This window comes from Pithys albifrons, chromosome 22 (genome assembly GCF_047495875.1).
Source record: "Pithys albifrons albifrons isolate INPA30051 chromosome 22, PitAlb_v1, whole genome shotgun sequence".
NCBI lineage: Eukaryota > Metazoa > Chordata > Aves > Passeriformes > Thamnophilidae > Pithys > Pithys albifrons.
Window position 1 is genome coordinate 6,785,359 of NC_092479.1, and position 18,592 is coordinate 6,803,950.

General features: G+C 45.8%; 2 protein-coding genes across 2 annotated transcripts; one reads left to right on the forward strand and one right to left on the reverse strand.

Annotated features, from left to right (window-relative positions):
* Positions 1–301: 301 nt before the first annotated feature.
* On the reverse strand, positions 302–1,885 carry B3GALT6 (beta-1,3-galactosyltransferase 6). Its single transcript, XM_071575664.1, has one exon. It carries the CDS (start codon positions 1,575–1,577, stop codon positions 591–593), a length of 987 nt encoding a protein of 328 aa, XP_071431765.1. The 5' UTR covers positions 1,578–1,885; the 3' UTR covers positions 302–590.
* Positions 1,886–2,269: 384 nt separating this feature from the next.
* On the forward strand, positions 2,270–17,898 carry SDF4 (stromal cell derived factor 4). The gene is made up of 7 exons (XM_071575776.1): positions 2,270–2,414; positions 4,082–4,433; positions 8,557–8,693; positions 10,728–10,841; positions 14,025–14,183; positions 14,783–14,958; positions 16,599–17,898. The coding sequence occupies exons 2-7, from the start codon at positions 4,126–4,128 to the stop codon at positions 16,773–16,775; spliced, it is 1,071 nt and encodes a 356-aa protein (XP_071431877.1). The 5' UTR covers positions 2,270–2,414; positions 4,082–4,125; the 3' UTR covers positions 16,776–17,898.
* Positions 17,899–18,592: the final 694 nt, after the last annotated feature.

The window sequence follows — 18,592 nt, forward strand, 5'->3', positions numbered from 1 at the left end:
TGATCAGCAGCTCCTTCAGACTCTTCCCACCTCTGCCAAACTGACACGTCTCCCTTGCAAAACAACAACAGCAGGCTCTTGTTTCACCATCAAGGCCTGTCATGACCTTTAGCAAACAAATCTCAGGGAAACTCTCCCAGTAACTTTTCATTCGGGTTCTCCTCCCTCCTATTTTTTCTACTATCCATATTTTGCAGCCAATTATTTGCCTTCAACCCTGTCACAGGAGCTTTTCCCTGATTTCTGACACCTATTTCTGGATTTTTTCCAACATCTCCACCTCGTGCCACATCAGCAGCTCTCTTGGAGTTTCAGGGTTTCATTAATCTGTGACAGAACGTGCAAAATCTTTGGGGTTTTTTCAGAGTACCCTTTAAGTCCTGGCTCCTGGGGCTCTCCCCAGGGCAGAGTAACCAAGCCGTGAGTCCCTCCCTGCTCGGGCTCTCCCCAGGGCACAGTAACCAAGCCATGAGTCCCTCCCCAGGGCACAGTAACCAAGCCGTGAGTCCCTCCCCAGGGCACAGTAACCAAGCCGTGAGTCCCTCCCCAGGGCACAGTAACCAAGCCGTGAGTCCCCCCCGCTCGGGCTCTCATGGGATGCCATCCTTCCTCTGGCAGCACTGCGAGGGTGGCACCCCCCAGTCGTACATGTAGGAGAGCCTGAGTTTAACCTCCTCCTTGCAGAGCTTCCCCTCCTTCACCAGGTTCTGGTGCTTCTCCAGCATGTCCTCGATGCTCTGTTTGTGAGTCACGATGTATTTATTGTTGCAACCCCGCGACTTGTACTCGGTGTCGAAGCGCGGGTCGTGCACCCTCTTCACGTCGATGGGCGCCAACCAGACCCCCAGGGACACGTCCTCGCTCTGCCACATGTTCAGGTAGTCCCTGCTGAGGCGCAGGTACCGCACCAGGTCTGCCGAGATGACATACCCGCCGCCCAGGGCGTAGGGCAGGTAATAGTCACACAGCACCCAGGCGCTCTCCTTCCACTTCCCCTCCGCCTTGACGCGGCCGCGGCCCGAGAAGAAGCCCCAGTAGAGCCGGCGCGGCTCCTTCGCCCGCAGCTCCTCCACCAGCACATCGAGGCGCGCGAAGGTGTCGTCGTCGGCCTTGAGGACGAACTGGAAGTCCAGGTGCGTGTCCAGCCACGCGTAGGTGGCCAACACCTTGGCCGTCAGGTTCTCGTAGGAGTCCCGCAGCTCGGGCAGCAGGAGGAGGTCGCGGTGCCGGCTCTGCTCCAGCTCCAGCCCGCGCAGCTCCTCGGGGCCCAGCCCGGCCGTGCCCAGCACGAAGCGGCCCCACACGAACCGGCCGTGCCCGCGCCCTCCCGGTGCCATCCACGTGCTGCGGATGATGCTGCGGCGCTCGCTGTACTTGGGGCCGCTCATCACCACCACGGCCAGCAGGGCGCTGTCCCGGCGCGGCGCGGCCGTGCGTGTGTGCGGGAGCGCGGCGGGCGGCGCGGGCAGCCCCTCCGACGTGCACTTGGCCAAGTAGAGCAGGACGGCGGCGCAGAGGCCGAGCCCGCCGAGCCCCAGCGCCGCCCGGTGCCGGCACAGCCGCCGCAGCGCCTTCATGGCGGCCGCGCCGCCCTCACGGAGCGGCGCCTCGGGCGGGAACGGGATACGGGCGCCGCGCGCGGACAAGATTCCTCGCGGGGCCGCTCACCGCGCCGCGCCCCGCACGGGGCGGGGGTTTGGGGGGCATTTCATGGCCGCTCCTCGCTGCGACGGGACGCGCTGGTTGTGCCGCCGCTGCCTGCGGGAATCCGGCGAGGATCCTGCGGGGATCCGGCGCTTCCCGCAGCGGGGGAAGGGACGGGAAAAGGGGGCGGTGCCCGCGCCAGCCCCCGGCGCCATCTTGGAGTGGGGCGTGTGAGGCCGAGTAGGCGTCATCTTGAAGTGGGGCGTGTGAGGCCGAGTAGGCGCCATCTTGGAGTGGGGCGTGTGAGGCCCAGCAGGCGCCATCTTGGAGGCGGGCAGGGCCTAGGGGTGAGTCCTGTTGAAGAGGCCAAGGGTGAAACAGGGACAAAATAAAATAGCCTATAAGTTTACCTGTGTTATTACTGTTACCTCTGTGTGAAGTTCGGCGAAATGATTCGCAGGGCGCGCTAAAAGAACTCCTGCCTCCTAAAACTCCCCAACTGCGTCTCGGAGGTTTCTTTAAGAGCCGCTTTGAGGCTCCCTGAGGGAGAGATGGCGGCTGCCCTGAGCCAAGATGGCCGCCGCGCCCTCATGCCGCCCTGCGCGGTGACGCAGTTCCGCCGTCTTCCTCCTCCTGCCTCCCTCAGCAGCGCCCGCGGGGCCTGAGGGGCCGCAGGGCCGGCGCTCTCTGAGGGGCGGCCGGACCCGCCCGGAGCCTCCTCACACCCTCCCCGCGGCTCTCCCGGCTCTCGGGGCCGCCTCCTCCTCGTGGTGAGTGCGGGCGGCCCCCGGCGCGGTGGGTTCGGGGCGCTGTCCCTGGATCCCCCCTGGGCCCTCCCAGCGCGGGGGTTCTGTGGTGTGGCCGCTCTGAGGCGGCTCCTGCCGCTCTTCCTGCTCTTCCCTGCCCGTTCCCTGCTATTCCTTGCCCGTTCCCTGCTATTCCTTGCCCGCTCCCTGCCCGCTCCCTGCCCGCTCCCTGCCCGCTCCCTGCTGTTCCCTGCCCGTTCCCTGCCCGTTCCCGGCTATTCCCTGCCCGCTCCCGGCTATTCCCTGCCTGTTCTCTGCCCGGTCCCTGCCCGCTCCCTGCTGTTCCCACCTTTCCTCGGCACCTCCTCCTGTTCCCCTCCCTCGCCCCTCCGCCCAGCCCTTCATTCCCTCCCCGAGCAGGTGTCGCGTTGGGCTCTCCGGGTTCGGTTCCGCTGCCCCGGCCGGGCCTGGCGCTGATCCCTCCCAGAGCCTCAAACTAATCCCGTCTGTTTGTTATTTATCGGCTTTTCTTACTCTCTGCTTGTGTGGAGGTTCTGCTGAATTCATATTTGTGTGTAGTTTTATACTTACATATTTACACCTGCTTGTAGGGATTTTTTTTTTACTTCTATATTTATAGTTGTGTGTAGATTTTTTTATACTGGTTTGTTTCTACCTGTTGGTTTCCACTTACTTATTTCCACTTACTTATTTCCACTTACTTATTTCCACTTACTTATTTCCACTTACTTATTTCCACTTACTTATTTCCACTTACTTATTTCCACTTACTTATTTCCACTTACTTATTTCCACTTACTTATTTCCACTTACTTATTTCCACTTACTTATTTCCACTTACTTAATTTTTTTCCACACTGATTTTTTACACACTTACTGATTTTTTACACACTTACTGATTTTTTCCACACTGATTTTTTACACTTTATTTTTTTTACACTTTTTTGGCACCCCTTTTTTTGCACCTTTTTTTTGCACTTTTTGCACACCTATTTATTTACACCTATACAAGTGTAAATAAATAAGTGTAAATAAATATTTACACTTATTTGTGCTTATTTCTCTATACCCATTTATTTCTCTATACCCATTTATTTCTCTATACCCATTTATTTCTCTATACCCATTTATTTCTCTATACCCATTTATTTCTCTATACCCATTTATTTCTCTATAACCATATTTATTTCTCTATAACCATTTATTTCTCTATAACCATTTATTTCTCTATACCCATTTATTTCTCTATAACCATATTTATTTCTCTATAACCATATTTATTTCTCTATAACCATATTTATTTCTCTATACCTATTTATTTCTCTATACCTATTTATTTCTCTATACCTATTTATTTCTCTATACCTATTTATTTCTCTATAACCATATTTATTTCTCTATAACCATATTTATTTCTCTATACCCATTTATTTCTCTATACCCATATTTATTTCTCTATACCCATTTATTTCTCTATCCTTATTTATACTTATTTATTTCTTTATCCTCATTTATTTTTCTATCCTTATTTATACTTATGTATGTCTTGATATTTATTTATTTATCCTTGTATGTCAGACCCTTTGAATATTTATTGCTTCTTACTCATTATTATTATTCCCCTCAAGTTCTCCAGTTTAATTCCTGTATTTTCTCCTCTCTGTTTTCAGACCCACAGCACAATTTCATCCAATAAAAAAAAGCCAAAATAAAGATGCAGCCCAGCCAGTCCTTGCTGTGCCCTTTGGGCTCCCTGTTCTTGTCCCTCCTCCTCCTCTTCCTCCCGCTGGACGTCCATGCCAGGCCTGCCAACAGCTCTGCCCTGAAGGAAAGGGCAGCAGAGGGCAAAGGGGAGCAGGAGATTCTGCCCCCAGACCACCTGAACGGGGTGAAACTGGAGAGGGATGGGCACCTGAACAAGGAGTTCCACCAGGAGGTGTTTCTGGGCAAGGACATGGACGAGTTTGAGGAGGATTCAGAGCCCAGAAAGAACAGGAAGAAGCTGATGGGCATTTTCTCCAAGTAAGTTGGGCAGAGAAAGAGGCAAAGTTGGACTTTTTAATTGTTTAAAAATAACAATGAAGGGGGGAAAATTTTATCCTTGAACCAATTCCTGGGAGAACATCCCAAATTTTCCTCCCAAAGCATCACAACTTCTCCCTCTCATAAAAAAGAAAGTGCCAGACACACAAATCCTGCAGATTTTCACCCTCTGTGACATCACTCAACTCCCCCCTGTTATTAAACCCTCATTAAATCTGGTTTTCCACCCTTATTTTAACAGGTTTGGGACTCCCCCAGGCTGTGACATCCAGATTGGGAATTATATTCAATTCTCAGCCTTTAAATTTGCTGGTTTTTCACCAGTTCTGGGGGGTTTAACCCCAAACCAGCCCCTTTAAGTGCCATGTTTGTGTTCTGAAGGTGTTAAAAACCTGGAGGAAATGTTGAGAATTGGGATCAGTGCCCAGACCTGGGGCTTTTTTTTTTAATAAAACTTAGACCAAAATGTGAAGTTTCCATGTAAAAAAAGCCTTTCAGGGGATGAAAATCAAATTTATTTTTTTTTGTGGCTCAATAAATAATCAATCACTTGTATTTTAGATCAGGGAGTTAATAAGGAAGGGCCTAATTAGTGGGAAAAATTAGGGAAAAATCCCAGTCCCAACCACTCCATTGCTTTGTTCAGAGTTTTATTTCAATTTAAGTCTCTGATCTATTTTTTTGGATTTATATTCCATGTGGATCCTGGTTTTGTTCCTCCTGGGAAGGGAATACAGGGAAGGAAAAGGGGCAGAGAAACCTGGAGATTGTGGGAAACAAACTCACTGTGGTTCATTTCTGCTCTTCAAACTCAGCAGGTTCTTCAGGGATTCAAATTTAAATCCCCAGAGGTTAAAAATAATTTTTTCCAACTGCACAAAGAGGAATTTAGAAATCTACAAAACAGCTTAATGAGATTGTTAAGAAATTAATTTTCTCAGAGTTTAGAAGAAGAGAATGAAAGGTGAGAGTTAAAAACATTATTTTTTTCTTTTATACCTTTTTAAAAAAAAAAACTTGGTATAAACCCACTCACTTTTAGATATTAAGGCCTTTTCCCTTCAATAAAGCCCTTTTTGTGCTGGGTCAGGTGTTTGGACTCAGTTTGGGGATGGAAAAGGTGCATTTTTAGACAGCAGGTGGCAGAATTGGATTCATTTGGCTTTTTGAATGAAGGATTAATGTTATTAGAGATTAATTTTGGATTAATTTTATTTGGTTTATTAATTTTAAACTGAAACAGCAGCTCCAATGACAGTGGTGGCTTTAATGAGATAAACTGAGAGGCCTTAACAAAGCTCTTTAATTGCAAACTTTTCATTAACAGGGGAAAAAAACCAGCAATAATAACATTGGGCTTTTATTTTTCTGGAGTTTTGAGGAAAGGAATTAAAGCAAAATATCAAACCAGTTTGTTCTTTAATTTGGAGTGGAATCCTTTGTTACTCTGCCTGTTATTGAACCCATTCATATAAATCGAAATATTCAGATTTTTTTCTTGTTTTATGTTTATTGGAAACCTTCAACCTTTGGTTAATGAATTCTGTCCTTCCCTAAATTGCAAACTCTTTAATTATTCTGTTTGTTATGAAAGAGCTTCCTGAGGAAGATTAAAGTGATTGGATTCAAGATCCATTTCATTCAGATCCTTCAAATGATCTGATTAAACATGGGGGGGAATCCTGGGGGGGGCTTTAATTGCTTCAAAAACATCCAGAGAAACAAAATTTCTGTGCAAATCCAAATCCTGAGGTTCTGGAATTGCCTTGGAAGGCACAGAGAGAACACACAAAGTGGTTTTTAGTGAATGGAAGCTGAGATTCCTCACTGGGATATCAAACAGTCAATTAAAAGCATAAATTATTATTATCCAACAGGATTACTGAAAATCAAGGAAATGAAAGAAAAGTTCCCCCCAACCAGGATTTTCTTGGGCAAGTTCTGTGTGACTGGAACACTTGACAATAATTCTGGGTTTCAGTTTCTGAAAACCAAACCCAGCTCTGAAGGGATTCAGGAGCTCAAAGGAAGTGGCATTTTTGTGTCTCTGGGTGACAAAAATGTTGCTTTTTAGGAACCTGAAACTGGTTGATAAAGGACCTTTGGGAAGGTGGCCAAAAAAATCTCATTTTTAAGGGCTGCAACTGCTTTAAACCCAGGTTGAATTGTTACATAAAACACAACCCTTACTGCTGGAAAAATTCAGTTATTCTCCAAAGCTCTCCCTTGTTTCTTACTCAGACTCTTCCCTTTGTGCTCTCATGATGGAAATGACACTCAGGGGGATGTTTTTTACCTTCCTCTCTGGCTCTGGTGTCATTTAGATGGAAAGTTCAGCCTGGAAGTTGAAGCCTCAGAGCTTTGATCTCAGGAAACAACGTGAAGGGTTGAGGGGGAAAATACTCTTTGTTTTCAGTGTGTTTGGGTTGGACCTTTTCCACTTCAAAGCTGCTCACCTGGTGGGTGCAAAGTGCCCTGAAAGCACCACGAGGCTGCTGCTTAAATAGAACACTTGGATTTATTTCAGGTACCAGATTTATTTCAAGTTCCAGATTTATTTCAAGTTCCAGATTTATTTCAAGTTCCAGATTTATTTCAAGTTCCAGATTTATTTCAAGTTCCAGATTTATTTCAAGTTCCAGATTTATTTCAAGTTCCAGATTTATTTCAAGTTCCAGATTTATTTCAAGTTCCAGATTTATTTCAAGTTCCAGATTTATTTCAAGTTCCAGATTTATTTCAAGTTCCAGATTTATTTCAAGTTCCAGATTTATTTCAAGTTCCAGATTTATTTCAAGTTCCAGATTTATTTCAAACTCCAGATTTATTTCAAACTCCAGATTTATTTCAAACTCCAGATTTATTTCAAACTCCAGGTTTATTTCAAACTCCAGGTTTATTTCAAACACCAGGTTTATTGTGGGGTATCACATGAAGTGCTGGGGTTGTTGTTTGGCTCAAGCTTTAACATTTAGTTGACATTTAAAGGCAACTCAGACATAACTCAGTGATAACCCTTGAGTGATACAGAGATAAGAGCCAGGCTGGGGCTTTTTATTGTGCTTTTCTTTGGGGTTTGTTTTTTACTTGAACATGAGTGGGTTTGATGTGCTTTAAATAGATTTCTGCCTCTTAAATGTTAGTGATGCCTTTTCAGTTCTATTTCTATATCTTTTGATATTTGATTTGAATAAATATTTCAAGGTGTGCTCAAAAAAAAAAGCTTCCAAGTGGCAGATTATTTGGTTTGCATTTGTCCTTCATCTTCAATATTCATCTTGGGCTGAATGAAATCAGCAGGAATGGAATGAAAAGCAGTTTGGTGGTACCTGAAGGAAGAAAACAGGAGTGGAGAATTTTAATCAGAGAGATTTGAATTCTGTAGCTCAGAAGTCCAAGCACAGCCTTGGATAAAGAGCTGACAACTGGGAATAAATGGGGAGCAACTGTGTGTGCAGGGCCTGGAGATGGGTCAAGGTTAAAAACTCTCAGCTCTAACACCTTCCCAGACTCTGAGGTGTCAGAGGAAACTGCTTTGGGCACTTTCAGTGCCACACTCGGAGTGTTGAACAGTTTAAAGTCCTTTGGACAAGTTTATTCCTGGTGGATTTTCACTGTAATGACCAGAATGGTGGTCTGGGGAGGCAGCTCTGGAAGAAACCTCAGAGAGTTTGGAATATCGAGATGGAAAGGGCTTGGAAAGGCAAATTGAGAGGGACTGGAGGGCTGAGGGGGTGTTGGAGGAGCAGCTTGTGCAGCTGGGGAGGGCAGGGAGGGCTCTGAACCAGGGAAATGACACTCCAGGAGTGATGGTTTGTGGCTTCCTCTGTTTGCAAACCTGACTCAAACAGGAGTTAACTCAGTGAAGTGAAGTCTGGTTTGCATTGACAGGTACCTGAATGTTGCAGTTCTTTAATTATGAAGTAAATTTCCACTTCCTACTTGTTACTCTGTAGCTCAAAAATGTGCAACTTCCAGAGGGTTCCAAATGTTCCCAGCCTGCTTGTTATTGCTGAATAAAGTCATTAATTTAGAATCTGGAATTAGACCACCCCTTTCCCTCCCCAGTCTCCAGATGTAAACCTTGTTTGCCCTTCCCCAGGGTGGATATAAACAATGACAGAAGGATTGGAGCCAAGGAGATGCAGCGCTGGATCATGGAGAAAACTGACGAGCATTTCCAGGAGGCTGTGCAGGAGAACAAGATGCACTTCCGAGCTGTGGACCCTGATGGGGATGGTGAGAGGAGCAATCCCTGCCCCCTCTGCTGGCCACTGGGGTAAAATCCCAGTTCCCTTGGGCTGCCCAGAATGCCAGCCTTTGATTCCTGCCCAGAATGCCAAGCTTTGATTCCTGCAGGGGATCCCAAGCTTTGATTCCTGCAGGGGATCCCAAGCTTTGATTCCTGCCCAGAATGCCAAGCTTTGATTCCTGCAGGGGATCCCAAGCTTTGATTCCTGCAGGGGATCCCAAGCTTTGATTCCTGCAGGGGATCCCAAGCTTTGATTCCTGCAGAGGATCCCAAGCTTTGATTCCTGCAGAGGATCCCAAGCTTTGATTCCTGCCCAGAATGCCAAGCTTTGATTCCTGCAGGGGATCCCAAGCTTTGATTCCTGCAGGGGATCCCAAGCTTTGATTCCTGCAGGGGATCCCAAGCTTTGATTCCTGCAGGGGATCCCAAGCTTTGATTCCTGCCCAGAATGCCAAGCTTTGATTCCTGCAGGGGATCCCAAACTTTGATTCCTGCCCAGAATGCCAAGCTCTGATTCCTGCCCAGAATGCCAAGCTTTGATTCCTGCAGGGGATCCCAAGCTTTGATTGATTCCTGCAGGGGATCCCAAGCTTTGATGGATTCCTGCAGGGGATCCCAAGCTTTGATTGATTCCTGCAGGGGATCCCAAGCTTTGATTGATTCCTGCAGGGGATCCCAAGCTTTGATTGATTCCTGCAGGGGATCCCAAGCTTTGATTGATTCCTGCAGGGGATCCCAAGCTTTGATTGATTCCTGCAGGGGATCCCAAGCTTTGATTGATTCCTGCAGAGGATCCCAAGCTTTGATTCCTGCAGGGGATCCCAAGCTTTGATTCCCTGCAGAGGATCCCAAGCTTTGATTCCTGCCCAGAATGCCAAGATTTGATTGATTCCTGCAGAGGATCCCAAGCTTTGATTCCTGCAGAGGATCCCAGGGAAGGGAATTGCCTCAGACTGTGGTTCTGAAAAATCCCAGTCCCTTTGATTCCTGCAGGGGATCCCAAGCTTTGATTCCTGCAGAGGATCCCAAGCTTTGATTCCTGCAGAGGATCCCAAGCTTTGATTCCTGCCCAGAATGCCAAGCTTTGATTCCTGCAGAGGATCCCAAGCTTTGATTCCTGCAGAGGATCCCAAGCTTTGATTCCTGCAGAGGATCCCAAGCTTTGATTCCCTGCAGAGGATCCCAAGCTTTGATTGATTCCTGCAGGGGATCCCAAGCTTTGATTGATTCCTGCAGGGGATCCCAAGCTTTGATTGATTCCTGCAGGGGATCCCAAGCTTTGATTCCTGCAGGGGATCCCAAGCTTTGATTGATTCCTGCAGAGGATCCCAAGCTTTGATTCCTGCAGGGGATCCCAAGCTTTGATTGATTCCTGCAGGGGATCCCAAGCTTTGATTGATTCCTGCAGGGGATCCCAGTCCCTTTGATTCCTGCAGAGGATCCCAAGCTTTGATTCCCTGCAGAGGATCCCAAGTTTTGATTCCTGCAGGGGATCCCAAGCTTTGATTCCTGCAGGGGATCCCAAGCTCTGATTCCTGCAGGGGATCCCAAGCTCTGATTCCTGCAGAGGATCCCAAGCTCTGATTCCTGCAGAGGATCCCAAGCTCTGATTCCTGCAGAGGATCCCAAGCTCTGATTCCTGCAGAGGATCCCAAGCTCTGATTCCTGCAGAGGATCCCAAGCTCTGATTCCTGCAGAGGATCCCAAGGGAGGGATGTCCCCCAGTCTGTGGTTCTGAGCTCACCACTCTGGGCTGTCTCTTGTGGGCAGAGGGCACTGGAACAAGGGGCTGTGTGGGCATGGAGTGAGGACAGTGACACAAACTGGTGGTTTCCATAAAGCCCAAACAAATGAAAGTGACTCAGGTGACACTTTCCAGCATGTCATTCACAAAGCTCAGCGTGGTGTTGTAAGTGCTGGGCCAGAAGGTTTTGAATGTGTTGGGATTTAAGCCATGAGAGCAAGAGTTCATTATTTAACCATTGTGTGTGTCATGCCTGAGATCTGTCCCTTCCTCACAGGCCACGTGTCCTGGGATGAATATAAAGTCAAATTCCTGGCAAGTAAAGGCTTTAATGAAAAAGAAATTGCTGAGAAGATCAAGAACAACGAAGAGTTGAAAATAGATGAAGAAAGTAAGTGTGGACTGGGCTGTGTTGGGTTTTCCTTTATGTTCCTAAAAGCTGAATGTCAAAACTCTTCCAGAGATGAATGTTTTGATTGTTCTGGTTGGATGTGGAAGTTTTGAGGCAGAAATCCCACAGATTTCCAACTGGAATCTGCCAGGGCAGCTTTTAGCAGTGAGCTCCCTGCTCCCCCCTCAAGAAGTGTTTAAATTTACTGTTAATAAAACACAAAACCTTTGCCTTTCCCTGCAGGAATTAGTCATTGAAAAGTGGGTTATGTTACATTTTCCATTTATCAAAAAGCAACTAAAATGCAAATGGCCCTTTTGAGTTTTCTGGCAGGGAAAACACCTGTGCAGTGTGGCTGGGAGTTTACAGGAATGCTCAGAGATAACAGATCTGCTGAATAAGGGAAGTGTCTGCACAAGCTTCTGGCTGCCTTTGTACCAAACCTTATTTGGGAAAATCCACTCCCTTCTCTGCAGTTCCACGGGGCTGAGGCAAAGCTGAGTCTCCTTCTGGTGCAGGGAAAAGGGGCTTTTTTTTTGGGTGTGTTTGATCAAAAACCACCTGGGTGTGTTGGAGCTTCCTGAGCAGGAGGACACAGCACTTTGGGTGCCAAAATTAGGGACACCCTTTAATTAACTAATGCAGATAACAACAGTTCTAACTGCTGATTGATGCTTTAATTTCATTTAACTCAGGCAAAGGGACTTGACTGGGGACTCCCAACATACCTTGGGAAAACATAAGGAAGTGATTTATTCCATGTTTCTCTGTGCCCTTGAAACAGCTGAAACTTCCCAGTTCCAGAATTGCCCAAAGGTTCATGTTAAAACTCAAGGATTTCTTTCCTCCTCACTGAAAACTTAACTCTGAATTCCAATTCCCAGTTCAAAAATGTCAATGTGACCACTGGGCTTGTTTTGCCTCTTGTAACTCAGCAACCAAAAGCATTCAGGGGCTACTTAAGGCAACTTATTCAATTCAATAAATAAATGTATTCTCTGATGTCTTTCAAAGGGCTTTAACACTTCTTAAAGTTTTAAACTCTGAAGGTTTTAAACTCTGAAGGTTTTAAACTCTGAAGGTTTTAAGCTCTGAAAGTTTTAAGCTCTGAAAGTTTTAAGCTCTGAAAGTTTTAAGCTCTGAAAGTTTTAAGCTCTTAAAGTTGTAAGCTTTTAAAAGTTGTAAACTCTGAAAAGTTTTAAACTCTGAAAGTTTTAAACTCTGAAAGTTTTAAACTCTTAAGGTTTTAAACTCTGAAAAGTTTTAAGCTCTTAAAGTTTTAAACTCTTAAAGTTTTAAACTCTTAAGTTTTAAACTCTTAAAGTTTTAAACTCTGAAAGTTTTAGACTCTGAAGGTTTTAAACTCTGAAGGTTTTAAACTCTGAAAGTTTTAAACTCTGAAAGTTTTAAACTCTGAAAGTTTTAAACTCTGAAAGTTTTAAACTCTGAAAGTTTTAAACTCTGAAAAGTTTTAAACTCTGAAAAGTTTTAAACTCTGAAAAGTTTTAAACTCTGAAAAGTTTTAAACTCTGAAAAGTTTTAAACTCTGAAAAGTTTTAAACTCTGAAAAGTTTTAAACTCTGAAAAGTTTTAAACTCTGAAAAGTTTTAAACTCTGAAAAGTTTTAAACTCTGAAAAGTTTTAAACTCTGAAAAGTTTTAAACTCTGAAAAGTTTTAAACTCTTAAGTTTTAAACTCTGAAAAGTGTTAAACTCTGAAAAGTTTTAAACTCTGAAAAGTGTTAAACTCTTAAAGCAATCAGGAGTCATTTAAGACCAATACAAATTTATTGTCTGATAAATAATATTCAGAGTTTTGAAACCACCTAAAGGCAAACACTTCAGCCCTGAGTTGCAGAGTCTTTGCAGGTAGCAGGGGGTGCTCCAGACAGTCTTTTTTCCAGTGTGTCATTTAGAAAATGCCTACCCAAGAAAAAGGCTCCTTTGTGCAGGTGTTTGTTTCCTGCTCAGCACCCAGAGGTGCAGGGTGTGGGTTTGATTTCAGGGCAGGAGGGTGCTCTGAGCAGAAACTCCTGTGTCAGTTGTGGTTCTCAAGTTAAGAAAAACTCCTCTTCACATGCCAGCTCCAGCCAAACCTTCCCTCCCTCAAAAAACCAAGTCACCATATTTAATTTTTTATTTTGCAGACTCTCCTTGCTGTCACCTCCTGCCAGTGGCTTCATGGCCCCTGTCACAGCCAGCCCTGGCCCTGCACTGACCCAGCTCTGCTGCCCCACAGATGCTGCATTAGGAAGGGAAGGCCCATGGGGGAGGGAAATGCACAGGGACTCATCCTGGAAGGGTCCTCGGGTGGGTTCTGGGCCAAACCAAAGCACAGTGAGTGGAGAAAGGGACACAGGGATGGGCTGTTTGTGTGCTCTGCCATGTCAGGAGAAGATGTGGAGCTGCAGAGACATCCAGACAATGTGGATCCTTCAGGAGATGATCTCAGACGGGCTCCCAGGCCTCTGCCAGTCCCTGGTTTCTCTGGTGGTTCCACCCACCCACACCCACCAGTGTTCTGTGCACACACACCAGTCTCACCAGTGTCTGGGCCCCCAAAGAACACAAGATCTGATGGTATTGTGGCTGCCACTCCAGTCAGTTACACTTAGACCTCCCTCCATAGCCAGAGCACAGAGATCCCTTGTCCCAGAAAGTTCTTGGCAATGGAGGGATTAGGAGAATAGAACAGACTGTGGGATCAGTTACAGGGCACAGCCAGAAAAAGGCACTGACCAGTCACCTCTTTGCACATGCCCAGCTCCTTCATACCCTTTTCTCCCTGCTTTCTCATACCTCTTCCTCCACAAATCACTTTGGTCATTTCCTGGACATCCCATGGCAAGTCTTGTACAGTCTATAAATCCACTTTCTGGCTGCCCACCCTGAGTCTCAGTACCTGACTGAGAAAACTGAAGTAAGATGAAAGGAGTGGGATTGTGAGAGAAGGGAAAGGATTTGGGGGCTGCTGGGTCTGTTCAGGCACAGGAACTTCAACTCCCACTTGCTCCTTGCAGCAAAACTATTTCTTCTTTGTGAAATTATTGTCCTGCCTGAAACACATGCAGGGCTTTGGCTCCTGGAGCATCCCTGTTGAAACAGGAGTGTCAGGAGAAAAGGTGTATTTTAAGAGCTTTGAACAGATTGAAGGTGGAAAACTTAAATCTTGTTAAATTTGCAGCGCAGGAAGTTTTAGACAACCTGAAGGATCGGTGGTACCAAGCTGACAACCCCCCTCCTGACCTGCTGCTGAATGAGGAGGAGTTCCTGTCCTTCCTCCACCCAGAGCACAGCAGGGGCATGCTGAAGTTCATGGTGAAAGAAATCATCAGGGATTTGGGTATGGCATTTTCCAAAGGCTTCTTGGCAGCTGTTTCCTTGCACACTGTTGGGTCTGGGGGGATGTTGGGAGGTTGGTGGCACTGCCAAGGGGTCAGGCTGGAATTTTGGCACATCTTGGTGGTTGTTCTGCTCATCTTCTGATGGGATGAGTGAAAAAAATCAAGTCCTGGCATCTCTGTGGACCTGTCTGTGCATCCCAGGGCTAAGCTGAGTGTGTGACTGAAAGAACAGAACATGAGAAAGTAGAAACTTTGAAGATGCTACAAAGCAAATCAGCAAATGCCACTGTGGCAACAGTAGAAAAGGTTTTTGATGACTATTGAATATTAAAATATATATTGATAGGAAGGTTTCATTGTCTGCTTTGGACTTTCCCACTACAGCAGCTGTGTCAGAGTCAGGACTTACAGTCATAGAAGTGGAAATAAATGGTTGAGATTTCTTAGAAAATGGTATTTTTAACTCTTTAAGTGTTGGCACCCATGAGTGGAGTGAGGGCTGGGCATGCTCAGGGCAGGCAGACTGTCCCACTGGCATTTCTCATTTTTCATGAGCATTAAGAAAACCCTTCTGAGTTGTTTGATGCTTGTTTTGTAGATCAAGATGGAGATAAGAAGCTCACCCTGTCAGAGTTCATTTCCTTACCTGTTGGCACCGTGGAGAACCAGCAGGCTCAGGACATTGATGATGACTGGGTGAAGGACAGGAAGAAGGAGTTTGAGGAGGTCATTGATGCCAACCATGATGGGATTGTCACCATGGAAGAGCTGGAGGTAAAGTTCTTAATAATGTGAAACACAGGATTGAAACTGCTGCAGAGAACTTGAAATCCCAAAATCTTTGGGTTGGTCTCTTCTCCCAGGCACTCAGCAATAGGACAAGGGGGCACGATGGGCTCAAGCTCTGCCAGGGGAAATTGAAGTTGGAGATCAGGAGGAAATTCTTTGCAGAGAGAGTGCTCAGGGATTGGAATGGGCTGCCCAGAGAGGGGGTGGATTCCCCATCCCTGGAGGTTTTTCAGCTGAGCTTGGCCGTGGCACTGAGTGCCATGATCTGGTAAAGGGACTGGAGTTGGCCCAAGGGTTGGACTTGATGATCTCAGAGGTCTTTTCCAACCCAATTAATTCTGTGATTCTGTGGATGTGGCACTGAGGGAGAATCCACCATGTCTTGATCCAACCACATCTTGATCCAACCCTACTGTGATCACCAGCCCAGGGCACGGAGTGGTTGGTGATCACAGTAGGGTTGGATCAAGGGTTGGACTTGATGGTCTTGGAGGTCTTTTCCAACCCAATCCATTCTGTGATTCTGTGATTTGAATTAACAGCACCCAGAGTGTTTGTCTGCTGTGGGTCACAGTGCTCTGTGCTGCAGTTTCCTGAGCAAACTGTTACTCAGGGGGTTGCTCTGAGGGTTTTTTGTCCCACAGACATTTGTGTGGGGCTGGAGGGCACCAGAAGCTTCCTCAGGAGTGCTGGGAACGGGCACTGGGTCACACTTGGAGCTGCCCAAGAGCTGCCAGCCCAAGGAAACCCACCAAAACCAAAGCAAGCAGGAAAACCCAACAAGCCCTGAGGCCCCACAGCTTTGAAAAGAGCAGAGAGCTCTTGTCTTTCTAAGTGTTTTTCTGGTTTAAAAACCCAAATTATTGTTTTCAAGTGTGGATTCCACTTTGGGGCCTTTTCTGGCTTTTTTCTACTTTATTACTTTCTTCTCTCCCCAAGACTGGATTGATGTTAAAGTCCCTCCCCTTCTCAGTGTGCAGATATTTGGTGGTGTGGATAAACTATTACATGGGGACACAGACAAATTTATGGCCTTTTTACTGAGAATTTTCTTTTAAAAACAGCTGGTTTACCCTTTGTGTACTTAAACACACACGTGTCACATATTCTGTGAAGAAATTAATCCTGAGTCTTCTAACTTTTAATTAAGTGCCTTACTTGAGAACTTTTAATTATTTCACTGTTAGGTGAAGGAGAAAAATACTTTATTCCTGAGACTTCTGAACTCTGCACTATCTTCCTGATGGTTTAAAATGGACCAAGCAAGTTCTAAATTGAACATGTCCTAAAGATTTACCTCCAGAATTTAACTCATACAGATTAATAGTTCTTCATTTTGGTGTTTCTTCACAGAATTAGAAAATACATTTAGTTTGCAGCCAAAATGTCCAAAATATTTGTGTTGGCATAAGCTGAGAAACTCTGGATTTCTGTTAGATCAGCCAAGGAGGCAGTGAAAGGAAAACCAGCTGTCCAAAAGATGTGCTGAGAGCTTTTCCCATGATTTATGTTTGGGGTGGGATGGGTTGTGTTGGTCTCATCATGGCTCAGGTTCACAGAGAGCTGAAGTTGATGTTTCTGATGTGTGGAAAAGTGAGTGCAAATGCTGTTCTTCCCTGCTTTAGGAATATATGGATCCCATGAACGAGTACAATGCCCTGAATGAAGCAAAGCAGATGATTGCAGTGGCAGATGAGAATCAAAACCACCACTTGGAGCTGGAGGAGATCCTGAAATACAGCGAGTACTTCACAGGCAGCAAACTCATGGACTATGCACGGAACGTGCACGAGGAGTTCTGAGCTGCTCACCCCTCCAGGCTCTGATGCACCTTCTGCCTTTCCAAACAAGAGGAAGAAAGGAATAAATGAACCCCCAAACAGACAGAAAGTTCCTTTGCTGCTATCTGTGTTTTTTGCCCACAGTGTGTCATCCCAGACTCCAACCCTTCCGTCCACCCGTGGGATCTGCAGCTCTGCTGCCTTTGGGGTGAGGGCAGGGCCAGGCCAGGAGTGCTGGGAAGGGCCTGCACTGCCCCAGTTCTCCCTGGTTTGGGCAGCAATTCCAGCTGGAGTTCAGCAAGTCAGATCTGGGGGAGGCCTCTTGAATGTTGAACTTGTTGCCCTCAGAGCTGCTGATCCTGGGGAATCACAGATAACAGGGAGATGCTGGGTTTGGGAAAGGGGATGGTGGTTCCAAGGCATCTTCTGACCTCCTGGGAATGCCCCCACACAACTGGTTGGTTCATCTCCCAGTGGTTTTCTCAACCTAATTATGTGTTGTTGGGAATTTAATCCGAGTTTTCCCTCCATCACTGAATTATCGTTGGGGGCTGTGGGGAAGGATTTATTTTAAATGTTACAGAGAAGCTCTTTTGCATCTACTTAAACCAAAACTGGTTTTGGCATGACAGGCTTTGTGTTGGCACCTGCCCTGGGCACGGGGGAGAGTTCAGAGGGATCATGTCTGAAAACAGTCACAGTTGGTTCAAAGCTGAAACAGCAGGGAAAGTTTCTTTGTGAGTTACCCCGTGCTGGCCCGAGCGTGGGATTCCCCTGGGGGTTGGGATTGCTGCAATTCTCTGCTCAGACTGCTCAAACCTTTTGCCTGGCTGCAAATCAGAGCTGGATTTGATGTGCTGAAGGTGGGGAATTCTCTGCTGAGCTGCTCGTGCCGAGCCCTTTGATCTCTGCCACCATCTCGGGCCACATCCCCTGCTGCAAAAACAGAGCAGTTCCTGGGACTCTGGTTCCATCCTTCCTGTGAACCCCCCTTGGGAAGGGCTCCTGCAAACTCCCAGGGAGATGTTATATTTGATTAAATTTATTCTCTTAATATAATGTAAATAGAAGGATTGCTGTTTGTTTCACTCTTCCTTCTCTTTATTTTTTTTTTTTTTGGTTTTATTAAATGGCTTGTATAAGAGTCTTTTTATATCCATATCTCTTTTGTTCCATTAAATGTTTTCCTCCAGCTGGAAATGGTGATGGGTTGAGATTGGTCAGTGAGTGGGGAAAAGGAAACTCTTGGCAAGAAGCAAAATATCATTTTGAAAGTTGGTAATTTATATTAAAGTGAGTTTAACGACAGCAGGTTGAGTAACATCAGTTGGTCATTGGATGTCCTGAGCTCCAGCTGTTAATTTATGCAAAAAACAATGAAATTTGGGAGTTTACCTGTTAATATGTAGTAATATCAGTTGGTAATTGTATGTCCTGAGCTCCAGCTGTTGATATAAGAAAAAAAAAATGAAATTTGGGAGTTTATCTGCCAATATATATTAATATCAGTTGGTCATTGTATGTCCTGAGCTCCAGCAGTTGATATAAGCAAAAAAAAATGAAATTTGGGAGTTTATCTGCCAATATATATTAATATCAGTTGATAATTGTATGTCCTGAACTCCAGCTGTTTAATATGTGCAACAAACAATGAAATTTGGGAGTTCATCTGACAATTTATATTAATATCAGTTGGTAATTGTATGTCCTGAACTCCAGCTGTTAATTTATGCAAAAAACAATGAAATTTGGGAGTTTATTTGCCAATATATATTAATATCAGTTGGTAATTGTATGTCCTGAACTCCAGCTGTTGATATAAGCAAAAAACAATGAAA